The following is a 27,006-nucleotide window of genomic DNA, read 5'->3' as shown; positions in this document are numbered from 1 at the left end:
CCAGGGCAATTTCAGACATTAGTCGAGTCCATGCCATGCTGTGTTGCAGCACTTCTGCGTGGTCGCGGGGGTCCTACATGGCATTAGGCAGCTGTACCAGCTCCTTTGGCTCTTCAGTGTATAATAATACAGCTCCACTCTGGTTTGTCAGACTGATAATACTTGCTGAATAAAATATCCATGGCAGCAATAGGTAGTATTGGAGCGAAAACGGATACATCAGTAAAGATGATCTGACGACAGCAACTCGTGAAGACTGAGTCGGTGCACTTTAGAGGCAGAGTCAAGTGGTTACAACTACTCTAAACCGCACCAGCTCAGTCTTCCTGAGTTTCCGTCGACGTATCATCTTTACTGATGTACCTGTTTTGGTCCTGTACTCCTTATTGGCATCCGTTTGGTCACTGGCGCCTTTTACACTAGCCCGGTGGAGAGTCTGTATACAGAAGCTGCCGAACTACCACTGACACACTGCCATGACTTTCTCCTCGGCAGGTACACATGCCATTTGTCTGCCATGCCCAGCCACCCATCTTACGCCTCCTTCTTTGATGACTCCTTTGATCGCCAGCATGTGGCATGTCCCTCTTCTCTGCTCCCTCCTCGAGTTCGCTTCCAGCTCCTGCTCCGGGAACTTAACCTCACCTACCTGCCACTTCACCACCTTGGATTTGTGCGGCAGCTCGCATTCACCTATCCCTTGTTTCGCTCCCTAATGACACTATTCCAGGCTCGCTCTATCGCCTTCAGTTTCACAACCTTCGCGCAATACTTCGCGATAGTACTGTTGTGGCATCGGACGCCAAATGCAGCGTATTGACACCAAAAGTAGTGGATGGGTGCCAGGAGGTGCCGTATTAAAACTCGGCCGAGCTTTTCAAATGGTTTATTGTTTCCACTACAGTGCTTTGTTGACCTCGGTCCGCGTCACAGGCCCCGCAATGCTGAGGCCACCGTCCCAGCGACCTGTGCAATGCGATGCCGTGTCGTGCCGGCCTTGTTCGCCAGCTGTAGAGTTTCAATTACATCAGGATGGCTTTGCCAGCAGCCGGCTCAGCGGCCACCATCCCTGTTGACTCCGCGGTGCTCCGCCGGGAGCCATAGGCCGGCCCCACTGCTGCTTCTTTCTTGGCTGGCGTAGCTGGGAACGCGGCGGCAACAACCTCCCGCGATCCGGCGTCGGAATCTGCGGACCCTCGCCACGAAGTCTCCTACGTGTGTCGGGAGCCGAGACGACTGCTCACGGTAGTGAGCCGAAGAGTGGCCCGCCCTGGCTTTGCTGCAGACCCCGTGTCGGTTGGTTGGTTTGTGGGCGTCAAAGGGACCAGACTGCTACGGTCATCCGTCCCTTAGACCCCGTGTCGGCCTCAAAGGGTCGAATCAACGACCCACCGTGGACTGGGATGCTGTCGCCCCATCTGTCGCTGCGTGTAACCCGGTGGTGTGACATGCACCGCCGTCCAGGAGAGCTTCCACATTTGAATGAATCTCGTTGGAAAACAACACCTATTTATACTCAGTTGCGTGCCTCTGTTTCGCTAATGCAGCTCTCCGAGTCACGTACGCCCCACACCTTGGTTGCGCCCGTGGGTCCCTTCTTCCTGTAACTTGTGACATGCAAACCGATGCGTTTACGCTTTTCAGCAGTTCGATGGCCTATGTGGCTCCATTCCACTTCGCAATTGCTGGTGAGCATAACGTACTGCAATCCAGCCGGCACCTGGTTGTAACTTGTGCTCAGAATATCGCACAAAACTAACTTTCCCTATCCTAAACGGTGGTGCCACTACGGTACCTTTGTGTATACTGATGGCTCTCGCACTGCCCGTGGTGTCGGGTGTGCCTTCGCCATTGGCACTGACGATTTTCGGTATCGGCTTCAGGAACACTGCAGAGCTTTTTGCCCTGTATCAGTCCACACAGTGCATCCGGCGACACCGGCTTTTCAATTGCGTCAGCGGCTCAAATTCACTCAGTGCCCTTCAAAGCCTCTGCCTACTGTAAACCGTCCATCCCTTAGTGCAACGGGTCCAGGAAAGCTGTCACTTGCTAACTCTTGATGGAGCCACTGCGATGTTTATGTGAGTTCCTGGTCACGTCGGTCTGACGGGGAACGAGGCCTCTGACGCTGCTGCCAAGGCTGTAGTCCTCGTAGCTCAGCCCAATAGTTCCCACATTCCCTCCGATGATCTCCCTTCATGGGAACCAGCTCAGGGTTATTAAGCCTCCCTCATCGGCTTGGACGACCTCCTCTCGGCCCTCTCTCCGCGAGATCATTTTACTAAGGTTGCGTATTGGGGCTGTCTTTTTACCCATCGCCATTTGTTAAGCGGTGCTCCCCCACCACTTCGTGCTCATTACCCTCAACCTTTGACGGTTCGCCATTTCCTGACAATGTCCTTTTTTTTTAACCACTTGTTGACTAGAAGAAGGGATCGGTTGGTAGGACATGTCCTAAGGCATCAAGGGATCACCAATTTAGTACTGGAGGGCAGCGTGGAGGGTAAAAATTGTAGAGGGAGACCAAGAGATGAATACACTAAGCAGCTTCAGAAGGATGTTGGCGGCAGTAGGTACTGGGAGATGAAGAAGCTTGCACAGGATGTAGTAGCATGGAGAGCTGCATCAAACCAGTCTCAGGACTGAAGACCACAACGACAACAACAACAACAACAACATATGTTCTCGTTCGTCTTTGCTTTTGAGTTATCGGCCGTTTTAATGTACGGCGCGCGGGATGTCGACAGCGTTTTACTTTTTATCCGCCGTAGCAATATGGCGAAAGACATTTACTCTTTAGTTCAGGACCTCCGTTTCTTTATGGCGTGTGTTATGGTCCTTTCTCCAAGTCCCTGTTTTTACTGTTTTTCTGTCCGTCCATTGGGCTTAACGAGTAGTTGTTTTTAACTGCTTTTATCTCTGACATGAGTGCATACGACTCTAGTTTTTTTGCGACCAAAAACAAAACAAGACAAATAGACAAACTCCTTATTGATGTTATGGATATTTTGTTTAGCAACTTTAAGTATGTGATAAACCAGTGTGGAGCCGTATCATTATAATTGGAGCATTTTGTCAGTATAACGACGAGACTCATGAGGAGTTATACTTCTGGGACATCTGAGAATCTGAAGATGACAGCTAGTAACTGTGAAAACTGGTCATGAAATAAACAATTGCACATCACGCGAACTTGGCTTCTAATACTACAAATCACATCAGATCGGCCCAACAAAACATGTAGATTGTATAATACATGTTCACTTAACACTGAATTTCTCAAGTTTGGTTGAAGTTTTTGAAGATTAGACTTAGTGCTTCATTTCTGTAGTTTGGATTGATATGTTCTATTTGTTGACTATGTTTTTTTGTTAATCTTGTAGCATCATAGAAAATTTAACTGTAATCGGAACTATATAGAGCAGAAAATTAAACATAACAATTCGTTACTTAATGTGACTCGATGCGTTTTTTCGCGCCATGTTTGTATAAAATGACACAGTGGAAAAATTAGGATAGATGTGGTTTCATGTAAAAATTAACCGTCCAAAAGTTATTATCTCAGCAGTCATTTGTGGATACATGGATGGGAGTTTAGGAACGAATCCCATTATTTTAAGAACGCGGTGTTATAATTAATAACAAAATTACATTAGGTGCGCCGAACTCCCACATCTTCCCCTACTGTTACTGAACTGTCTCCCGTGGCACCAACTTGATTTATGATATAATTACAGACGAGCTGTGCTTTTACTTTGATAAGCATTCTCGTGTTCAAGTCTTGCTGAACAGGTACCGGCTGATTTGACTTTTCGACAGTTTTGCTGCGATTCGCAGCGCTGCTTTTGCGGGCTCTTGCGTGTAGCCAATCGCCAATTTCTTGTGGTGTTCCGAAAATTACGCGCGGCAAGACTGTGTGCCTGCCGGCCGCTGGTTTCCCTCACTGCATTGCAAAAAGCATTGCAATGGTGTACTCACCATATCTGCAGTTTTATCGGCGTCCCGTCTAAGTTGATGATTTTCTGTTTGAAGTCCAGACCTGGAAACAGGATAGAGAACAGAAATTAGTGGTTCTGTAGCTGTCAAATAAATTAGTTGCGGCTTTTACGAAATGATAAAACTAAATTCTTTTTTTAACATATACACTACTGGCCCTTAAAATTGCTACACCAAGAAGAAATGCAGATGATAAACGGGTATTCAGTGGACAGATATATTGTACTAGAACTGACAAGTGATTACATTTTCATGTAGTTTGGGTGCATATATCCTGAGAAATCAGTACCCAGAACAACCACCTCTGGCCGTAATAACTGCCTTGATACGCCTGGGCATTTGGTCAAACAGAGCTTGGATGGCGTGTACATGTACAGCTGCTCATAAGACTTCAAGACGATACGACAGTTCATCAAGAATAGTGACTGGCGTATTGTGCAGAGCCAGTTGCTCGGCCACCATTGACCAGACGTTTTCAATTGGTGAGAGATCTGCAGAATGTGCTGACCAGGGCAGCAGTCTAACATTTTCTGTATCCAGAAATGCCCGTACAGGACCTGCAACATGCACCCGTGCATTATCCTGCTGAAAAGTAGGGTTTTGCAGGGATCGAATGAAGGGTAAACCTGCGGGTCGTAATACATCTGAAATGTAACGTCCACTGTTCAAAGAGCCGTCAATGCGAACAAGAGGTGACCGAGACGTGTAACCAATGGCACCCCATACCATCACGTCGGGTGATACTCCAGTATGGCGATGACGAATACACGCTTCCAATGTGCGTTCACCGCGATGTCGCCAAACACGGATGCGACCGTCATGATGCTGTAAACAGAACCTGGATTCATCCAAAAAAATGACGTTTTGCCATTCGTGCACCCAGGTCCGTCGTTGAGTACAACATCGCAGGCGCTCCTGTCTGTGATGCAGCGTCAAGGGTAACCGCAGCCACGGTCTCCGAGCTGATAGTGCATGCTGCTGCAAACATTGTCGAACTTTTCGGGCAGATGGTTGTTGTCTTGCAAATGTCCCCATCTGTTGACTCAGGGATCGAGACGTGGCTGCACGATCCGCTACAGCCATGCAGATAAGATGCCTGTCATCTTGACTGCTAGTGATACGAGGCCGTTGGGGTCCAGCACGGCGTTCCGTATTACCCTCCTGAACCCACCGATTCCATATTCTGCTAACAGTCATTGGATCTCGACTAACTCGAGCAGAAATGTCGCGATACGATAAACAGCAATCGCGATAGGCTACAATCCGACCTTTATCAAAGTCGGAAACGTGATGGTACGCATTTCTCCTCCTTACATGAGGCATCACAACAACGTTTCACCAGGCAACGCCGGTCAACTGCTGTTTTTGTATGAGAAATGGGTTGGAAACTTTCCTCATGTCAGCACGTTGTAGGTGTCGCCACCGGCGCCAACCTTGTGGGGGGTGGTGGTTAGTGTTCAACGTCCCGTCGACAACGGGGTCATTAGAGACGGAGCGCAAGCTCGGGTTACGGAAGGATGTGGAAGGAAAATCAGCCGTGCCCTTTCAAAGGAACCATCTCGGCATTTGCCTGAAACGATTTAGGGAAATCACGGAAAACCTAAATCAGGATGGCCGGAGACGGGATTGAACCGTCGTCCTCCCGAATGCGAGTCCAGTGTGCTAACCACTGCGCCACCTCGCTCGGTGCCGACCTTGGGTGAATGCTCTGAAAAGCTAATCATTTGCATATCAAAGCATCCTCTTCTGGTCGGTTATTTTTCGCGTCTGTAGTACGTCATCTTCGTGGTGTAGCAATTTTAATGGCCAGTAGTGTAGTAGTTCCCGTAAAGTAATCAAATTTTACGACAGCGTGAAACTAGAAATGATTGGCACCACATGACAGATAGGCCCATTACTGAACGAGAGCACATCTGACATACGCTGAATAGGAAAAAGCGTTCGAGATAAAGGAGGAAAGATGCTGCGCATCAACGGAACAGAGGTAATGTCATCAAACCCCGGTGTGGCCACACTTACAAGGGAAACTCGAAAACGTAGATTTAGTCGTAAGATGGCCGATGGATAGCCCGTCAAAAGCTGAACACGGACAAGCATAGGAACAGGAAGAAGTTGTACTGAGCTGTGAAAAAAAAGCAAAACAGATACATTTGACGGTCCATGGCTGTCAAGTGTAACATAGAGCGCACTGGAAAAACTCTTACTTGGACGACCCAGGTTCAGAATCATTTCATTCCATTTACCTTTTTTTTTCAGAAAATTGTGAACTCACCGTGTATTCATTCAACTTTTTGTTCCTTTTCTGTAATCATGGCAGTTGTCATGGTATGCATTGGTTACAGAATATGAGGTATGTGACATTACCGTCGCAAGTAAACGTGATGAATACTGAGAGCAGGCAAGACACCGCATAGATGTCCCACAGATATAAAAACAACAAATAAGCGGGAGTGAAATATGTTACAACAAAAGAACTCAAGAGTGAAAACCTCCAAAACGGAACGCAAGTTCTAAAATGTTAAAAACATATATTTTGACAGAGCACAGAGGAACTGTGTGACTGTGAAACTGTTGCGTTGATTTTTTGCAGCTTATGCGACAAACTATTATGCTTTCATTATTTTCTTGGGAGTGATCACATGCACATTAATATGAACACCTTTAGGGGAGACGTTGATGAAACTGACCAAAAATTTAACTTTCGATTTATTTTTTATTTGTTAGTACAACTCATGGACAATAAGTTCCCAACTAGTTTCAATGTTGAAATCGCATCCGAAGTGCCTGAAAATTAATTAAAAGTGTGGCTCGGGCCCCCTGCCACGACCACGTTTTGAAGCAGCAATTCAATATCAGCTCAGTGAACAACGATGCGGTGTATTACTTTCAACTAAACGTGTGCGGGATACATCTAGAAGGCAGCGATACATACTCTTTGGTTTTATAGATCATTTTTGACTCTGTCCCGTATCTTATAAACTCATATGGAAACGATGCCCTAAAAACACATTTTCATCTGCTACAGTTGTCAGAATTGCAACTTATGATGCAGTTACTGTATTTAATGATGGGGACGTCGGGAGGATGAAGGTATTAGAAAGAATGGGCTTCAAGATAGGAAATTTCGCTCAAGACATCCTAATAAAAATAGATAGCGCGTCTCTGCAGCTGAAAAGTCAGTTGAAGACCTGGTAAAGGAAAGAAGACAGACAACAAGAAACCAGAAGAGATGCCTTGAAGGGAAAGACGACCCAGAGTACAATTGTGGTGACTTCTGAAAAAGTGACATAAGGAAAAAGTTTAAATTGCGTTTCCTGAAAAGTTTGTTTTTTAAAGTTTATGTACCTTTTCCTCAGATTCTATGACTGCTAGAATTATGAAATTTTGTTCACATATTTCTGTAAACGTAATAAACGTTGTCTCAAGAGCAAATTTTCAGATTCTGATTATAAGCTGAGATATGGGGCAAAGTGCTTGGAATTTTGCATGAATTTAAAATTGTACTTGTGGAATTATAATTTAAAAAAATATGAAAAATCTCCTATTTGACCTATTACAAAAACCTCAAGAGAGAAAAATACAACATATCAAGAGATGAAACAGAGAAATTTTTGTAGAAATCTCTTGAATACTTTCTGAGAAAAAGGAACGTACACTACTGGCCTTTAAAATTGCAACACCAAGAAGAAATACAGATAATAAACGGGTATTCATTGGACAAATATATTATACTAGAACTGACATGTGATTACATTTTCACGCAATTTGGGTGCATAAATCCTGAAAAATCAGTACCCAGAACAACCACCTATGGCCGTAATAACGGCCTAGATACATCTGGGCATTGAGTCAAACGGACCTTGGATGGCCTGTACAGGTACAGCTGCCCATGCAACTTCAACACGATACCACAGTTCATCAAGAGTAGTGACCGGCGTATTGTGACGAGCCAGTTGCTCGGCCACCATTGACCAGGCGTTTTCAATTGGCGAGAGATCTGGAGAATGTGCTGGCCAGGGCAGCAGTCGAACATTTTCTGCAACATGCGGTCGTGAATTATCCTGCTGAAATGTAGGGTTTCGCAGGGATCGAAAGAAGGGTAGAGCCACGGGTCGTAACACATCTAAAATGTAACGTCCACTGTTCAAAGTTCCGTCAATGCGAACAAGAGGTGACCGAGACGTGTAACCAATGGCACCCCATACCATCACGCCGAGTGATACGCCAGTATGGCGATGACGAATATACGCTTCCCATGTGCGTTCACCACGATGTCACCAAACAGGGATGCGACCATCATGATGCTGTAAACAGAATCTGGATTCATCCGAAAAAATGTCGTTTTGCCATTCGTGCGCCCTGGTTCGTCGTTGAGTACACCATCGCAGGCCCTCCTGTCTGTGATGCAGCGTCGAGGGTAACCGTAGCCATGGTCTCCGAACTGATAGTCCGTGCTGCTGCAAAGGTCGTCGAACTGTTCGTGCAGATGGTTGTTGTCTTGCAAACGTCGCCATCTGTTGACTCAGGGATCGAGACGTGGCTGCACGATCCGTTACAGCCATGCGGATAAGATGCCTGTCATCTCGGCTGCTAGTGATACGAGGCCGTTGGGATCCAGCACGGCGTTCCGTATTACCCTCCTGAACCCACCGATTCCATATTCTGCTTACAGTCATTGGATCTAGACCAACGCGAGCAGCAATGTCGCGATACGATAAATCGCAATCGCGCTTGGTTACAATCCGATCTTATCTTTATCAAAGTCGGAAACGTGGTGGTACGCATTTCTCCTCCTTACACGAGGCATAAAAGGCAAACCTACGTTTCTAGCATTTGTAGACTTAGAGAAAGCTTTTGACAATATTGACTGGAATACTCTCTTTCAAATTCTGAAGGTGGCAGGGGTAAAATACAGGGAGCGAAATGCTATTTACAATTTGTACAGAAGCCAGATGGCAGTTATAAGAGTCGAGGGGCATGAAAAAGAAGCAGTGGTTGGGAAAGGAGTGAGACAGGGTTGTAGCCTCTACCCTATGTTATTCAATCTGTATATTGAGCAAGCAGTAAAGGAAACAAAAGAAAAATTCGGAGTAGGTATTAAAATTCATGGAGAAGAAGTAAAAACTTTGAGGTTCGCCGATGACATTGTAATTCTGTCAGAGACAGCAAAGGACTTGGAAGAGCAGTTGAACGGAATGGACAGTGTCTTGAAAGGAGGATATAAGATGAACATCAACAAAAGCAAAACGGGGATAATGGAATGTAGTCAAATTAAGTCGGGTGATGCAGAGGGAATTAGATTAGGAAATGAGACACTTAAAGTAGTAAAGGAGTTTTGCTATTTAGGGAGTAAAATAACCGATGATGGTCGAAGTAGAGAGGATATAAAATGTAGACTGGCAATGGCTAGGAAAACGTTTCTCAAGAAGAGAAATTTGTTAACATCGAATATAGATTTAGGTGTCAAGAAGTCGTTTCTGAAAGTATTTGTATGGAGTGTAGCCATGTATGGAAGTGAGACATGGACGATAACTAGTTTGGACAAGAAGAGAATAAAAGCTTTCGAAATGTGGTGCTACAGAAGAATGCTGAAGAAAAGGTGGGTAGATCACGTGACTAATGAGGAGGTATTGAATAGGATTGGGGAGAAGAGAAGTTTGTGGCACAACTTGACTAGAAGAAGTGATCGGTTGGTAGGACATGTTTTGAGGCATCAAGGGATCACCAATTTAGTATTGGAGGGCAGCGTGGAGGGTAAAAATCGTAGAGGGAGACCAAGAGATCAATACACTAAGCAGATTCAGAAGGACGTAGGTTGCAGTAGGTACTGGGAGATGAAGAAGCTTGCACAGGATAGAGTAGCATGGAGAGCTGCATCAAACCAGTCTCAGGACTGAAGACCACAACAACAACAACACGAGGCATCACATCGACGTTTCACCAGGCAACGCCGGTAAACTGCTGTTTGTGTATGAGAAATCGGTTGGGTACTTTCCTCATGTCAGGACGTTGTAGGTGTCGCGAACGGCGCCAACCTTGTGTGAATGCTCTGAAAAGCTAATCATTTGCATATCACAGCATCCTCTTCCGGTCGGTTAAATTTCGCGTCTGTAGCACGTCATCTTCGTGGTGTAGCAATTTTAATAGCCAGTAGTGTACATTATTTTTTGAAAATAAAACTTCAAATTTCATTAAAAAAAGTTGAATATATATAATCAAAGGATTTTATATGTAAATGTGCTACGTTCACGTAAAGCTTGCATAAAATTTTATTGCCATATCTCCAGAACTAAGGATTTGGTGCATTTTTGAAATAGTGTGTGTTCTTCATCAACGTCCCCCCTTAATCGGGCAGGGAGGTATATCACAGTCACTCACCAGGCGTACATATTAGGTGTATCGGTAAGAGATGCCCGTCATATGACACACGCACGATCACTAATGCCGCGTGTGACACACCAGACGTGTTTTCCGGTGGGGAATTCAATCCACTTATCGCCTTGTCATCAAACGTTTGCGGTTTCTATTCGAAAGCCATTGCCTTTCGGCTGCTAATAGAGTAGTTGCGCAGAATAATCTGTCATTGTGTGTCCCTTCCTTACACCTCGCTGCTGCAAACGGATTTTACACCATGACACAGACACAAATTTGATTACAGCGAACAGTAAGGGAATAAAAATTGACAGGAGGGAGGATTGATCACGGCTCACCATCTTGGCAGTCCAATCCCGTGACCACTTAAATCACGACGCCTTTGCTCTTTTAGGCTATTGTATATTGCACTTCTTGTCCTAGGACAAGTAAAATTCAGTACATCTTCTTCCTGTTTTCATGTTTGATCTGTGTTCAGTTTTTGACAGGTTGTCCATCGCGCCATTTTAGCACTAAATCTGAGAGGACTGTGATGTGGAGTTTCCCTTGTTAGGTCGCCACAAGCACTCCAACTTATCTGTCGACCGATCAACAATTTCTATGTGCCGAGGCAAGATGGGCGCCCGAACGACTAATTTTGCTTGTCGAGCGATCACTTGGATCTGTCGTTAAACAATAAATGATAGACACACACACTGCGCTCGCCCTGTCCCTACCGTATTAAGATTTAAAATGGATCTCTAAAACATGTGACGAAGGGAAAAAAGCTGAGTTTCTGTCATTACACACAGTGCCAAGATTGGTCGCCAGTTCAGTTTCTCATTTGCACCTGAAATCATCTTTGATTTTTAACAAATGAACCTCTCGTAGCAGTATTACACTTGTAGTAGTACAGTTAACCGTGCTTCGCAATACTACACTACTGGATATTATTAAAATTGCTACACCAAGAAGAAATGCAGATGATAAACGGGTATTCATTGGACAAAGGTATTATACTAGAACTGACACGTGATTACATTTTCACGCATTTTGGGTGCATACATCCTGTGAAATCAGTACCCAGAACAACCACCTCTGGCCGTAATAACGGTCTTGATACGCGTGGCCATTGAGTCAAACAGAGCTTGGATGGCGTGTACAGGCACAGATGCCGATGCAGCTTCAACACGATACCACAGTTCATCGAGAGTAGCGGCTGGCGTATTGCGACGAGCCAGTTACTCGGCCACCATTGACCAGACGTTTTCAGTTGGTGAGAGATCTGGAGAATGTGCTGGTCAGGGAAGCAGTCGAACATTTTCTGTATCCAGAAATGCCCGTACAGGACCTGCAACATGCGGTCGTGCATTATCCTGCTGAAAAGTAGGGTTTCGCAGGGATCGAATGAAGGGTAGAGCCACGGGTCGTAACACATATGAATTGTAGCGTCCACACTGTTCAAAGTGCCGTCAGTGCGAACAAGAGGTGACCGAGTAGAGACGTGTAACCAGTGGCACCCCACACCATCACGCCGGGTGATACAGCAGTCCGGCGATGACGAATACGCGCTTCCAATATGCGTTCACCGCGATGTCACCAAACACAGATGCGACCATCACGATGGTGTAAACAGAACCTGGATTCATCCGAAAAAATGACGTTTTGCCATTCGTGCACCCAGGTTCGTCGTTGAGTACACCATCGCAGGCGCTCCTGTCTGTGATGCAGCGTCAAGGGTAACTGCAGCCATGGTCTCCGAGCTAATAGTCCATGCTGCAAACGTCCCCATCTGTTGACTCAGGGATCGAGACGTGGATGCACGATCCGTTACCGCCATACGGATAAGATGCCTGTCATCTCGACTGCTAGTGATACGTGGCCGTTGGGTTCCAGCAAGGCGTTCCGTATTACCCTCCTGAACCCACCGATTCCATATTCCGCTAATAGTAATTGGATCTCGACCAACGCGAGCAGCAATGTCGCGATCCGATAAACCGTAATCGCGATAGGCTATAATCCGACCTTTATCAAAGTCGGAAACGTGATGGTACGCATTTCTCCTCCTTATACGAGGCATCATAACAACGTTTCACCAGGCAACGGCGGTCAATTATATTTTGTGTATGAGAAATCGGTTGGAAACTTTCCTCATGTCAGCACGTTGTAGGTGTCGCCACCGGCGCCAGCCTTGTGGGAATGCTCTGAAAAGCTAATCATTTGCATATCACAGTATCTTCTTCCTGTCGGTTAAATTTCGCGTCTGTAGCACGTCATCTTCGTGGTGTATCAACTTTAGTGGCCAGTAGTGTAGAACTCTTTTGGTATTCAAGGAAAGTGATGAAAGCTTTATTCACTCCAGAGCCAATGGAACTGCTAAACGTAATACCGTGTAGGGACCCTGCGAGCACGAAGAAGTGCCACAACACGACGTGGCATGCACGCGACTAATGTCTGAAGCAGTGCTGGAGGGAACTGACACCATGAATCATGCAGGAGGTAAGAGGGCGAGGGGGTGGAGATCTGGTCTCAACAGCACGTTGCAAGGCATTCCAGATACGTTCAATAATGTTCGTGTCTGGAGAGTCTGGTGGCCAGCGGAAATGTTTACTCAGAAGAGTGCTCCTCGAGCCACCCCGTAGCAATTCTGGACGTGTGGGGCGTCGCGTTATCCTGCTGGAATCTACAAAGTATCTACACGTATCAGGTGCCCCATATCACTCCAACTGCACGTGCCCCACATCATTACACAGCCTCCACCAGCTTCAAGAGTCCCCTGCTGACATGCAGAGTCCATGGATTCGTAAGGTTCTCTCCATAGCTGTACACGTCCATGTGCTCGATACAGTTTGAAACCAGACTCGACGGACCAGGCAACATGTTTCCAGTCATCAACAGTCCAATGTCGGTGCTGACAAGTCCAGGCGAACCACAAAGTTTTCAGTCGTGTAATCATCAAGGCTACATGAGTGCGCCTTCGGCTCCGAAAGCCCGTATCGATGATGTGTCGTTGAACGGATCGCACGCTGACGCTTGTTGATTGCCCAGCACTGAAAACTGCAGCAATCTGCAGAAGGGGTTGCACTTCTATCTCGTTGAAAGATTATCTTCAGTCGTCGTTGGCCCCGTTCTTCAGGATCTTTTCCCAGCCAAAGCGATGTCTGAGATTTGATGTTTTACAGGATTCCCCGATATTCACGGTACACTCGTGAAATTGTTGTACGGGAAAATACCTACTTCATTACTACCGCGGAGATGCTGTGTCCTATCGCTCGAGCGCCGACTATATGACGACGTTCAAACTCACTTAAATCTTGATAACCTGCCATTGTAACAGCAGTAACCGATCTAGCAACTGCGCCAGTCACTTGTTGTGTTATGTAGGCGTTGCCGACCGCAGCGCCGTATTCTGCCTGTTTGCATATCTCTGTATTTGAATATGCATGCCTATACCAGTTTCTTTGGCGCTGCAGTTTAGTATTTTTTGGTATTCAATGAAAGTAACGAAAGCTTTATATTTTCATTGGATATGTCCATGGAGGTAAGAATAGAGGGAGACGCCGTGACGTCACAGCTGTGAAGCTATGTGAAGCCGAGGGTAGCCATCTCAGTCCGACCAAAACATTGCTGTTGTAAGCTTGTGTGCATAGGCTTGTCGCTCGCTTTTGGAAGGATTTTGCGCTATTATGGTGACTTGTGTGGTGTTCGGATGTACGAATCGTTCTGATTGTGATGCGAAATCGGAGGGAATAACATTTCATGTGTAAGTTGTCTCGTTAAGTGTGATTTTACAACTTCATTGTGAATGAACGTGTGCTACATCGGTACTTGTACTATAGCGCGTTTTTCTCCTGTATGATTTTAGATTTCCTAAAAATGAAAGTCGGAAAGCTCTGTGGAAGAATGCGGTGAGGAGGAAGAATTGGCGTGCGTCTAAATGGAGCACTATATGTTCTCAGCATTTCCGAGAAGAGGACATAGACCGAACTTCCCTTTCAACAGTAAGGCTCCGAGAAAATGCTGTACCATCAGTTTTCCCTACACACCCAAAACATTTGCAAAAGGTATGTTAATTCAAAGAATTAAATTCTTAGTTTTCAGGTTCACGTTTCAGTATAATACGTACGTATCGTCGATAATCGAAGTGTTGAGTAACTCACTTTGTCTTCATCATGTACCAAATTAAAAGCTAACACTACATTAACTGGCGTAAAGTATAGGCCTAAACAGGACACTGTGTAGATTTGCCATTCTATGTACCGTATTTCAGTAAACATTGGTGGTAATGAACAGTGTTTCCCAGTAGTGTAACGTAACTGAAATGTCCCAGTACGTATTACAAACAAGATGTATTTATGGGGCTTTGGAGGGAGGGTATAGCTAACAGCTTTCAGTTTCTATAATTTTGTTTGTGATACACGTTTATTACTGAATTAACAAAATTGTATCGTTTACATTGAAGGCTAGCTATTAGTAATATTACACTAAAAACTATTTTTAAAAAGAAGAAACGCGGAATTTCGCCTTTACGAGATTTTATTTTAAACAAAAACTTTGAAACAACCAATCTGATGACGTTACATGCGTATATGGTGCAATTAGCGACTGTAACACCCGCAGCGCTATAGCACACTGGCAATGTTTTGGTCAGAGTGTCATGGCAGCGAGCCACGCCCCCATGGCTTCAAAACGTAGTACGGCTGGGATACGTAGCGCCGCCGGCCGCGGTGGTCTAGCGGTTCTGGCGCTGCAGTCCGGAACCGCGGGACTGCTACGGTCGCAGGTTCGAATCCTGCCTCGGGCGTGGGTGTGTGTAATGTCCTTAGGTTTGTTAGGTTTAAGTAGTTCTAAGTTCTAGGGGACTTATGACGTAAGACGTTGAGTCCCATAGTGCTCAGAGCCATTTGAACCATTTTGAACGTAGCGCCATCTCCCCTTATTCTTACCCCCATGATGTAGGCGTTGTCGACCACAGCGCCGTATTCTGCTTGTTTGCATATCTCTGTATTTGAATATGCATGCCTATACCAGTATCTTTGGCGCTGCAGTGTAGTATTTTTTGGTATTCAATGAAAGTAACGAAAGCTTTATATTTTCATTGGATATGTCAATATTTCATATATCTATGCTAAGCATTTTTCAAACAGTAGTCTTCGACAGTCAATATATTGGGACACAGAAGTTCTCGGGACGATCACTATTGTCTTTCGTTGCCAGTAATATTGTCATTGCGCCGGCATTCTAACAGAATATAGCAAACGAGTGAGTGAGTCAAGTGTTGGCTATGTAACATAGCAGTCTGAAATAGCTTGAAGAGAACAGAGAAAGAGATACTGAAGTTGATGGGTTTAGGAGTATGATTTGGTAAAAAGTAATTTGACAAGTGATTTGATGTAATGTTGTTGATCCACTACTTGCATTTCCGTGGTTACTGTACTGCTTGCCCTGCAGGGAACAATATTTATTCATATCGAACTACGAAAAGTGCAATGAATTCAGCTTTCATGATTCTTGAAAGAGGCATGGAAAAGTGCACAGGAAAAACATTTATCATTCAACGTAACTGTATTTACAAACAGCATCGATTTATTATGTGTATTATTTCTTGTTCTATGTTAGAGATATTAGTAATTTAGTTCAAATGGCTCTGAGCACTATGGGACTTAACATCTGAGGTCATGAGTCCCCTAGAACTTAGAACTACTTAAACCTAACTAACCTAAGGACATCACACACATCCGTGGCCGAGGCAGGATTCGAACCTGCGACCGCAGCAGTCGCGCGGTTATGGACTGAAGCGCCTAGAACCGCTCGGCCACAGCGGCCGGCTATTGGTAACTGTGTAACAGTCGAATGATTTTATGCAATTGCTTACTCTGTCTTGATCTTGGATGGGGATGGACGTAACTTGGATGGGGATGGACGTAAGAGTCATTGTAAGGGTACTTACGTTGCATTTCTGTTAAATATAAGTGTTTACTTGCTCTTAAAACTTTTATTTACAGGGTGACAATTACTGAACTATATGAAAAAACTTTAATTAATTACAAACTACGGCGTGCAAACACTTTATTCAACATATAAACGTCACTATTCGGATTTAGGTTACGACGTGTTCGATATGCGTGCCGTCATTTGCGGTGATGTGGCGCAGATGAATAGCGAAATTTTGCGTGACCCGCTGTAGTGTCAGAACAAAGATGCTGTCGATGACCTCCTGAATGGTTATTTTCAGCTCAGCAATGTTTTTGGGGTTATTGCTGTATACTTTGTCTTTAATATAGCCCCAGAAAAAAAAGAGTCGCATGTGTTCAGATCCGGAGAATATGGCGGGTAATGCACGCCCATGCCGGCAGCCTCTGGTAGCCCAGAGCCAGAATGCGGTCCTCAAAGTGCTCCTCCAGAGCATCAAACACTGTCCTGCTTCGATGGGGTCCAGCTCTGTCTTGCATGAATCACATCTTGTCGAAATCAGGGTCACATTGGATAATGCGGATGAAATCATCTTCCAAAACCTTCACAAGCCATCAAGAAATATCGCATCGATTGAATAAAATGTTCTAGGGTTTCCAACTGCGTCAATTGTTTAAAACTACACGAGCTTTCGGCCAAGCACTCCTTGGCCATTGTCAAGTGGTATGACCGCCAGTGGGCTTTTTCTTTTTTCCTTTATTGATTTTCAATTCCCCCCCGAAGGGGGCGGGCTAGCAGCAGCTTAGTACGCTGCTCTACAGCCTACAGAAAAGAAACAAGAAAAACAGGCGATAAAACGGTGACGTCAAGTGTAAAATGACGGAAAAATGCGAAAAGTTAAAACAGAAAGCAAAAGGGGTTGGCAACGTTAATAAAAGACACAGGAATCAGACAAGTAACATAGTACACACACAATTAAAAAAACACGGCGACAGTCTGGTTTCTGTTCGCAAGAGATAAAAGGCACACCCAGGGACAGTATGATGGCCGTTCGCAACACTTTCCAAAAAAAAACACAACACGGAACACTCACTGTAGAACACTCAATGTAGAACACTGCACGAAAGTGGCGGAACAAAGATGACACTCCCGAGCCAATGGCAGTTGGGGGGGGGGGATCTGGAAGAGGGGGGGCCAGTGGGCTGTTGGGCTGTTGGTGCGCCCTTATCAAAGACCTTGTAAAAATAACTAGACTCACTGATGGCGCTGCAGTCGCGGGATAGTTTGAACCTTCAGCTGGACGCCATTATAGTGGTTGTAGTCTGATGTGTTGTGTAGTATTGTTGTTTATGAATACACTGATTCAACGTTGTGTATTTGTTGGGGCGTACATACAGTATTTGTTACTCGTAATTCTACTGTCTGTACATTCCAGTCAAAAGAAGTACAGTGGTGAAGAGTTGTGCAGCGATTACTTGTACAAATAAATTCGAGAAAGGAACGAATATTACATTTCACAGGTATGTGAATATTTTAAGTTGTTTTGTATGTCAGTGCACTTGCTTAATAAATGTTTTTGTAACACGGTATTAGCATAATGTCTGCGCATCTATTTGCAGGTTTCCTTTCTCAAAACCACAGCTGTTACAAAAAATGGTTACACGCTGTCAGGAGGCAAGATTTCCGACCGACAGAATACCATTTTATATGTTCTGATCATTTTGAAGAAAGTTGGCTGATCGGTAGTGTTTTCATGGTCTAGGTTAGGTTGAAACTTGATAATTTGGTCGTAAGTTGCCAAAGCACTATGCCATATATAACGCACTTCTCGTCATAAAATCTAAAGCAAGGTAGAGTCAGAAAATATCTATTAACATAGTGGGCAAATCTTCGAGTATTTTGATGCATTTTGCGTACATCTATTGAAAATGAACTACGAAAAATGCTAGGGGTCCAGTACATTACTTTTAGCTACGGCAGATTCCATGTAGTACGTAAGATAAATTCATAAACAGTGACTAGTTGCTGTTTGTTCATAAATTAAAAAGTATATTGTAGTAACGTAATTAAATGAGGCATTATGTTTGCGACCTAACTCAAGGGAAGGCATTTTATAACCAAAAGCGATGTATAAACATTCGAACTCTGTGCGTCAGTTTACCTCTCTAATGGCCGCCGCCCAGCTATTCAATTTGTCCGCTCTTCACAGTCGACCACTCGTGCGGTTGTGGGGGCCTGGCCCTTATATACGCTAGCTGCCGGCAGTGACGTCACTGGTGACCGTGACATTGCCATATATGGGCTTGTTTTGAGTCGGCGTTCGATGTGCCCTCTTCAACCGCGCGATCGCTGGATCCCACGCAGCGCGGAGCTGCAAGCCACCGTCTCTATTCAGGGAGTGTGCGGTAATTTTTATATCCATAGCTTCCCTTATTAAACTGTCCCAGAAGCCGTTAGTGCGAGCCACGACAGAGGTATCATGAAATTTTATGTGGAGATCGTTTTCTAACGCATCCTCAGCTAACGCAGATTTATCCTGTAAGCGTAGGCGATAATACCTCTCATGTTCTTTCCTGCGTTGTTCCACAGTGCGCACTGTTTGTCCGATGTACTTCTGGCCACACTCACAAGGTATTTCGTAGACTCCAGGTATTCTGAGACCTACTGCGTCTTTAACTGGTCTCAGTAATTGACGGATTTTCGTTGGAGGCCTGAAGACTGATTTGATATTGTGTCTTTTCAACAGGTGGCTTATCTTGCCAGGCACAGAGTCACAGAATGGCAGCAAAACAAGTTTCTTTTCCTGCTCTTTGTCGGTGGTCTTATTCTGACATTTCCCAGAAATCACTTGTTTCACTTGATGGGCGCTGTAGCTGTTATTCCTGAATACCTTGCTTAGGTGGCTCAGTTCGTTGGGCCGGTTGCCGTCGTCTGATATTTCTCTTGCACGATGCACCAATGTTTGCAATACTGTGCGCTTCTGTGCTGGATGATGATGGCTAGTGGTATGCAGGTACAGGTCTGTGTGTGTGGGTTTTCTGTAGACGCTGTGGCCAAGGCACTCACTCACCTCGTTTACGGTGGACAAGGACGTCGAGGAAGTGCAATGCATTATCTTTTTGCACCTCCATGGTGAACTGGATATTACTGTTGATGCCATTGAGGTGTTCCAAAAATTCGTCTAATTTCTCGCGTCCGTGTGGCCAAATGACGAACGTGTCGTCATCGTATCGATAGAAACACTTCGGCTTCAATGGCGCAGTATCTATGGCAATATCCTCAAAATTCTCAATGAAGAGGTTTGCAACGGCTGGAGCCAACGGGCTATCCATTGCTACGCCGTCTGTCTGATCGTAATACCGGCCGTTGTACACGAAGTAGGAGGACGTAAGAGTGTGCCTAAACAGCTCGACCACGTCACTTACAAAGTACTGGGAAATTAGGTCCAAAGCGTCTTTGGTAGGCACATTCGTAAACAGCGCCGCTACATCAGAACTGACCATAATATCGTCCTCACTCAGGCGTAGACGGTTGATTCTCCTGAAAAATTCTGCAGAGTTTTTTTTATATGATGTTCGCAGTGTCCCACATGTGGAGCAAGGAGCTTGGCCAAGTACTTCGCCAGCTTGTATGTTGGAGAACCTACGAGGTGCATTCAAGTTCTAAGGCCACCGATTTTTTTTCTAATTAACTACTCACCCGAAATCGATGAAACTGGCGTTACTTCTCGACGTAATCGCCCTGCAGACGTACACATTTTTCACAACGCTGACGCCATGATTCCATGGCAGCGGCGAAGGCTTCTTTAGGAGTCTGTTTTGACCACTGGAAAATCGCTGAGGCAGTAGCAGCGCGGCTGGTGAATGTGCGGTCACGGAGAGTGTCTTTCATTGTTAGAAAAAGCCAAAAGTCACTAGGAGCCAGGTCAGGTGAGTAAGGAACATGAGGAATCACTTCGAAGGTGTTATCACGAAGAAACTGTTGCGTAACGTTAGTCGATGTGCGGATGCGTTGTCTTGGTGAAACAGCACACATGCAGCCCTTCCCGGACGTTTTTGTTGCAGTGCAGGAAGGAATTTGTTCTTCAAAACATTTTCGTAGGATGCACCTGTTACCGTATTGACCTTTGGAACGCAATGATTAAGGATTACGCCCTCGCTGTCCCAGAACATGGACACCATCATTTTTTCAGCACTGGCGGTTACCCGAAATTTTTTTGGTGGCGGTGAATCTGTGTGCTTCCGTTGAGCTGACTGGCGCTTTGTTTCTGGATTGAAAAATGGCATCCACGTCTCATCCATTGTCAGAACCGACGAAAAGAAAGTCCCATTCGTGCTGTCATTGCGAGTCAACATTGCTCGGCAACATGCCACACGGGCAGCCCTGTGGTCGTCCGTCAGCATTCGTGGCACCCACCTGGATGACACTTTTCGCATTTCCAGGTCGGCGTGCAGGATTGTGTGCACAGAACCCACAGAAATGCCAACTCTGGAGGCGATCTGTTCAACAGTCATTCGGCGATCCCCCAAAACAATTCTCTCCACTTTCTCGATCGTGTCGTCAGACCGGCTTGTGCGAGCCCGAGGTTGTTTCGGTTTGTTGTCACACGATGCTCTGCCTTCATTAAACTGTCACACCCACGAACGCACTTTCGACACATCCATAACTGCATCACCACATGTCTCCTTCAACTGTCGATGAATTTCAATTGGCTTCACACCACGCAAATTCAGAAAACGAATGATTGCACGCTGTTCAAGTAAGGAAAACGTCGCCATTTTAAGTATTTAAAACAGTTCTCATTTTCGCCGCTGGCGGTAAAATTCCATCTGCCGCACGGTGTTGCCATCTCTGGGACGTATTGACAATGAACGCGGCCTCATTTTAAAACAATGCGCATGTTTCTATCTCTTTCCAGTCCGGAGAAAAAAAATCGGAGGCCTTAGAATTTGAATGCACCTTGTAATAGTGTGGGGCGCATGCAGTTGGAGTGATATGGGACCACTGATACTTCTAGATACGCCTCTGAGAGGTGACACGCAGGTAAGCATCCTGTCTGATCACCTGCGTCCATTCACGTCCATTGTGCATACCGACGGACTTGGGCAATTCCAGCAGGACAATGCGACACTAAACACGTCCAGAATTGTTATAGAGTGGCTCCAGGAACACTTCTGAGTTTAAAAACTTCCGATGGCCACCGAACTCCCCTGACGTGAACATTCTTGAGCATATCTGGGATCCCTTGCAATGTACTGCCCCTCATATTAAGGATTTATGAATAGGCCTGCATATCAGCAGGGGACTCTTCAAGCTGCTGGAGGCTCTGTAATGGTGTTGGGCACGTGCAGTTGGAGTGATATGGGACATCTGATACGTCTAGACACTTGGGCAATTCCAGCAGGACAACACGATACCCACATGTGCAGAATTGCTAAGGAGTGGCTCCAGGAACACTCTTCTGAGTAAACACTTCTGCTGGCCACCAAATTTCCCAAACATGAACATTTTTGAGCATATCTGGAATGCCTTGCAACGTGCTGTTGAGAAGAGATCTCTATCCCCTCGCCCTCTTACCCCCTGCAATAGTCATGGTGTCAGTTCCCTCTAGCACTGCTTCACTCATTAGTCGAGTCCATGCCACGTCGTGTTTCGGCACTTCTGCGTGCTCGCGGGGGCCTTACGCGATATTAAACAGGTGTATCAGTTTCTTGGGCTCTTCTGTGTACGTCTGAACTGTGTACTGTATGCTAACTAACGTAACAATTATTTCACAACAATCGCTCATTTTACGCATTTAATCACACACGTCAAAAAAAGTTTTGCATCACCTCGGTTCCGAGAGTTCCGGAACCTGTACAAAAAATTGGAATAGAGATCATTTCCGAATTTTTCAGTGCCCATGAAAACCAGACATTGCATGTTGTACCATCATACATCGAGACCTTCAGAGCCGGTGATGGCGATTGCTGTTCACATCGGTACCTCTGATACCCAGTAACACGTCCTCTTGCATTGATGCATGCCTGTTTTCGTCTTGGCGTACTATCGACAAGTTCATCATGGCACTGTTGGTCCAGATTGCCCCCTGCTCAATGGCGATTCGGCGTCCATAAACAGCCGTTTTAAATCCATCCTAAGCATGTCGATAGGGTTCATGTCTGGAGAACATATTGGACACTCTAGTCGAGCGATGTCGTTATCCTGAAGGAAGTCATTCACAAGATGTGCACGATGGGGGCGCGAATTGTCGTCAATGAAGACGAATGCCTCGCCAATATGGTTGCACTAACGGTCGGGGGGTGGCATTCACGTATCGTACAGCCGTTACGGAACCTTCCATGACCACCAACGGTCTACATCGGCCCCACATAATGCCACCCCAAAACAGCAGGGAACCTCCACCTTGCTGCACTCGCTTGACAGTGTGTCTAAGGCGTTCAGCCTGACCGGATTGACTCCAAACACATTTCGGACGATTGTCTGGTTGAAGTCATATGCGACACTTACCGGTGAAGAGAATGTGATGCCAATCCTGAGCGGTCCACTCGGCATGTTGTTGGGCTCATCTGTACCACGCTGCATGGTGTCGTGTTTGCAAAGGTGGACCTTGCCATGGGTGTCTGGAGTGAAGTTGCGCATCATGCAGCCTATTGCGCACAGTTTGAGTCGCAACACGACGTCCTGTGGCTGCAGGAAAAGCATTATTCAACTTGGTGGCTTTGCTGTCAGGATTCCTCCGAGCCATAATCCGTAGGTAGCTGTCATCGACTGCAGTAGTAGCCCTTGGGTGGCCTGAGCGAGGCATGTCATCGACAGTTCCTGTCTCTCTGTATCTCCTCCATGTCCGAACAACATCGCTTTGGTTCACTCTGAGATGCCTGGATACTTCCCTTGTTGAGAGCCCTTCCTGGCACAAAGTAACAATGCGGACGCGATTGAACCGTGGTATTGACCGTCTAAGCATAGCTGAACTACAGACAACACTACCTCCTTCCTGCCGGCCAGTGTGGCCGAGCGGTTCTAGGCGCTTCAGTCTGGAACCGCGCGACCGCTAAGGTCGCAGGTTCGAATCCTCCCTCGGGCATGGATGTGTGTGCTGTCCTTAGGTTAGTTGGGTTTAAGTAGTTCTAAGTCCTAGGAGAGTGATGACCTCAGATGTTAAGTCCCATAGTGCTCAGAGCCATTTGAACCATTTGAACCTCCTTCCTGGTGGAATGACTGGAACTGATCGGCTGTCGGGACCCCTCCGTCTAATAGGCGCTGCTCATGCATGGTTGTTTACATCTTTGGGCGGGTTTAGTGACATCTCTGAACAGTGAAAGGGACTGTGTCTGTGATACAATATCCACAGTCAGCGTTTATCAAAATGGTTCAAATGGCTCTGAGCACTATGGGACTCAACTGCTGTGGTCATAAGTCCCCTAGAACTTAGAACTACTTAAACCTAACTAACCTAAGGACAGCACACAACACCCAGCCATCACGAGGCAGAGAAAATCCCTGACCCCGTCGGGAATCGAACCCGGGAGCCCGGGCGTGGGAAGCGAGAACGCTACCACACGACCACGAGATGCGGGCCAGCGTTTATCTTCAGGAGTTCTGGGAACTGGGGTGATGATAAATTTCTTTTAATGCGTGTATTTTTACCAAAATTTTCTTTAAAGATAAGATGAAACAGCAGTTTTGCAGAAGAAAAATAAGCAAGTAAACCGACTACAGATATCAAAAAATGTACTGAAACATGTCTGGGTGGAAACAAAACTACTAGTACGTCTTCCAGAAGACGGAATTCATCTCCAATTGTCGCAGACATACTAGTTAGTTTGTGCCTGCATCTCATCATCTACTCAGGGAAGGAGAATACAGTATTTTGCGCTGCGTCGCACGAGCGACGGAGGCAAACAGCAGACGGCTGTGACCGGAAGACGACAGTTAACTGAGCTCATCAAACTGCGCGCCGCACCAGCAACGCAAACGTTATGCGTGCCTGCTTTGTGGGCAACCACGAGAGCAAACGTTCACTTTAACTCTCTGAGGCGCAGTTAAAGGCATTCAGCATCCACCCTAATACGACGTAAACAATAATTTACACCTTCAACTTCTGTAGTCGTGTCGTCCTCAGCTGCGAATAACATTACTGTTTGTCGATAATTATTACTTTCGGACCGCCTAATCACAATTCAATACAACAATTTTTACGCCATACGCGTTTCGCCTTAATTCTTTGCGAGACATCTTCAGCGTCCTGGGATATGCATATACAGCTATTTTTGCTGATACTATTTACTTTACGTTCAGGACGTAGTGTGTACAGGGTGTTTCACAATTTTTGTTTTGAGTCTTAGCACGACATAATAGTACAGCTAACAAGGGGAGGCCGCCAATTGTGAAATTCAGATTCGATTCATACTGCGCATAATAAAAGCTCATGGCCAGAGGTGTAATGTGGCAAAGCACCAAGATGCACTTATCAGCCGTTGTCGAGAAAATCGACAGTTAAAAGAAAACGTTGCGGTGAAATACTTTCTACGATTTGTAATTTCCTACAGCGCCGTGGCGCAGCGGTAAGTGCTCGGATTCGTAATCCGAAGGTCGCCGGAACGAATCTCTGGCCATGCTACTTTTTTTTTAGTATTTGCTTTTTGTAATTCAAATATATATATATGTTGTTGTTGTGGTCTTCAGTCCTGAGACTGGTTTGATGCAGCTCTCCATGCTACTCTATCCTGTGCAAGCTTCTTCATCTCCCAGTACCTACTGCAACCTACATCCTTCTGAATCTGCTTAGTGTATTCATCTCTTGGTCTCCCCCTACGATTTTTACCCTCCACGCTGCCCTCCAATACTAAATTGGTGATCCCTTGATGCCTCAGAACATGTCCTACCAACCGATCCCTTCTTCTGGTCAAGTTGTGCCACAAACTTCTCTTCTCCCCGATCCTATTCAATACTTCCTCATTAGTTACGTGATCTACCCATCTAATCTTCAGCATTCTTCTGTATCACCACATTTCGAAAGCTTCTATTCTCTTCTTGTCCAAACTACACTCCTGGAAATTGAAATAAGGACACCGTGAATTCATTGTCCCAGGAAGGGGAAACTTTATTGACACATTCCTGGGGTCAGATACATCACATGATCACACTGACAGAACCACAGGCACATAGACACAGGCAACAGAGCATGCACAATGTCGGCACTAGTACAGTGTATATCCACCTTTCGCAGCAATGCAGGCTGCTATTCTCCCATGGAGACGATCGTAGAGATGCTGGATGTAGTCCTGTGGAACGGCTTGCCATGCCATTTCCACCTGGCGCCTCAGTTGGACCAGCGTTCGTGCTGGACGTGCAGACCGCGTGAGACGACGCTTCATCCAGTCCCAAACATGCTCAATGGGGGACAGATCCGGAGATCTTGCTGGCCAGGGTAGTTGACTTACACCTTCTAGAGCACGTTGGGTGCCACGGGATACATGCGGACGTGCATTGTCCTGTTGGAACAGCAAGTTCCCTTGCCGGTCTAGGAATGGTAGAACGATGGGTTCGATGACGGTTTGGATGTACCGTGCACTATTCAGTGTCCCCTCGACGATCACCAGTGGTGTACGGCCAGTGTAGGAGATCGCTCCCCACACCATGATGCCGGGTGTTGGCCCTGTGTGCCTCGGTCGTATGCAGTCCTGATTGTGGCGCTCACCTGCACGGCGCCAAACACGCATACGACCATCATTGGCACCAAGGCAGAAGCGACTCTCATCGCTGAAGACGACACGTCTCCATTCGTCCCTCCATTCACGCCTGTCGCGACACCACTGGAGGCGGGCTGCACGATGTTGGGGCGTGAGCGGAAGACGGCCTAACGGTGTGCGGGACCGTAGCCCAGCTTCATGGAGACGGTTGCGAATGGTCCTCGCCGATACCCCAGGAGCAACAGTGTCCCTAATTTGCAGGGAAGTGGCGGTGCGGTCCCCTACGGGACTGCGTAGGATCCTACGGTGTTGGCGTGCAACCGTGCGTCGCTGCGGTCCGGTCCCAGGTCGACGGGCACGTGCACCTTCCGCCGACCACTGTCGACAACATCGATGTACTATGGAGACCTCACGCCCCACGTGTTGAGCAATTCGGCGGTACGTCCACCCGGCCTCCCGCATGCCCACTATACGCCCTCGCTCAAAGTCCGTCAACTGCACATACGGTTCACGTCCACGCTGTCGCGGCATGCTACCAGTGTTAAAGACTGCGATGGAGCTCCGTATGCCACGGCAAACTGGCTGACACTGACGGCGGCGGTGCACAAATGCTGCGCAGCTAGCGCCATTCGACGGCCAACACCGCGGTTCCTGGTGTGTCCGCTGTGCCGTGCGTGTGATCATTGCTTGTACAGCCCTCCCGCAGTGTCCGGAGCAAGTATGGTGGGTCTGACACACCGGTGTCAATGTGTTCTGTTTTCCATTTCCAGGAGTGTATTTACCGTCCATGTTTCACTTCCATACACTCCATACAAATACTTTCAGAAATGACTTCCTGACACTTAAATCTATACTCGATGTTAACAAATTTCTCTTCTTCAGAAACGCTTTCCTTGCCATTGCCAGTCTACATTTAATATCCTCTCTACTTCGACCATCATCAGTATATATATATATATATAAAATTCCCGGCAATCAGTTGCAACAATTATGCATATAATAAGTTGTTGAAAGTCGTTTGTCGTGGAAAAACTGGCGACTTCGAACATGA

The 27,006-nt window shown here is 46.2% G+C and overlaps 1 protein-coding gene across 1 annotated transcript in view; it reads right to left on the bottom strand.

Moving 5' to 3' along the window:
- LOC126109450 (ras-related protein Rab-8A-like) overlaps positions 1-26,584 on the bottom strand; it is a 197,128-nt gene extending 170,544 nt beyond the window's left edge. Inside the window, exons 1-2 of the mRNA XM_049914480.1 lie at positions 26,461-26,584; positions 3,979-4,039 (exon numbers count right to left, since the gene is read on the bottom strand). Of these exons, the coding sequence (XP_049770437.1) occupies positions 3,979-4,039; positions 26,461-26,584 (185 nt within the window). The remainder of the gene's footprint in view (positions 1-3,978; positions 4,040-26,460) is intronic.
- Positions 26,585-27,006: the final 422 nt, after the last annotated feature.

The sequence above is a fragment of the Schistocerca cancellata genome, chromosome 12 (assembly GCF_023864275.1).
Source record: "Schistocerca cancellata isolate TAMUIC-IGC-003103 chromosome 12, iqSchCanc2.1, whole genome shotgun sequence".
Lineage (NCBI taxonomy): Eukaryota > Metazoa > Arthropoda > Insecta > Orthoptera > Acrididae > Schistocerca > Schistocerca cancellata.
The sequence above is the reverse complement of the archived record's forward strand: the minus strand, read 5'-3'. Positions and strand labels throughout refer to the sequence as shown.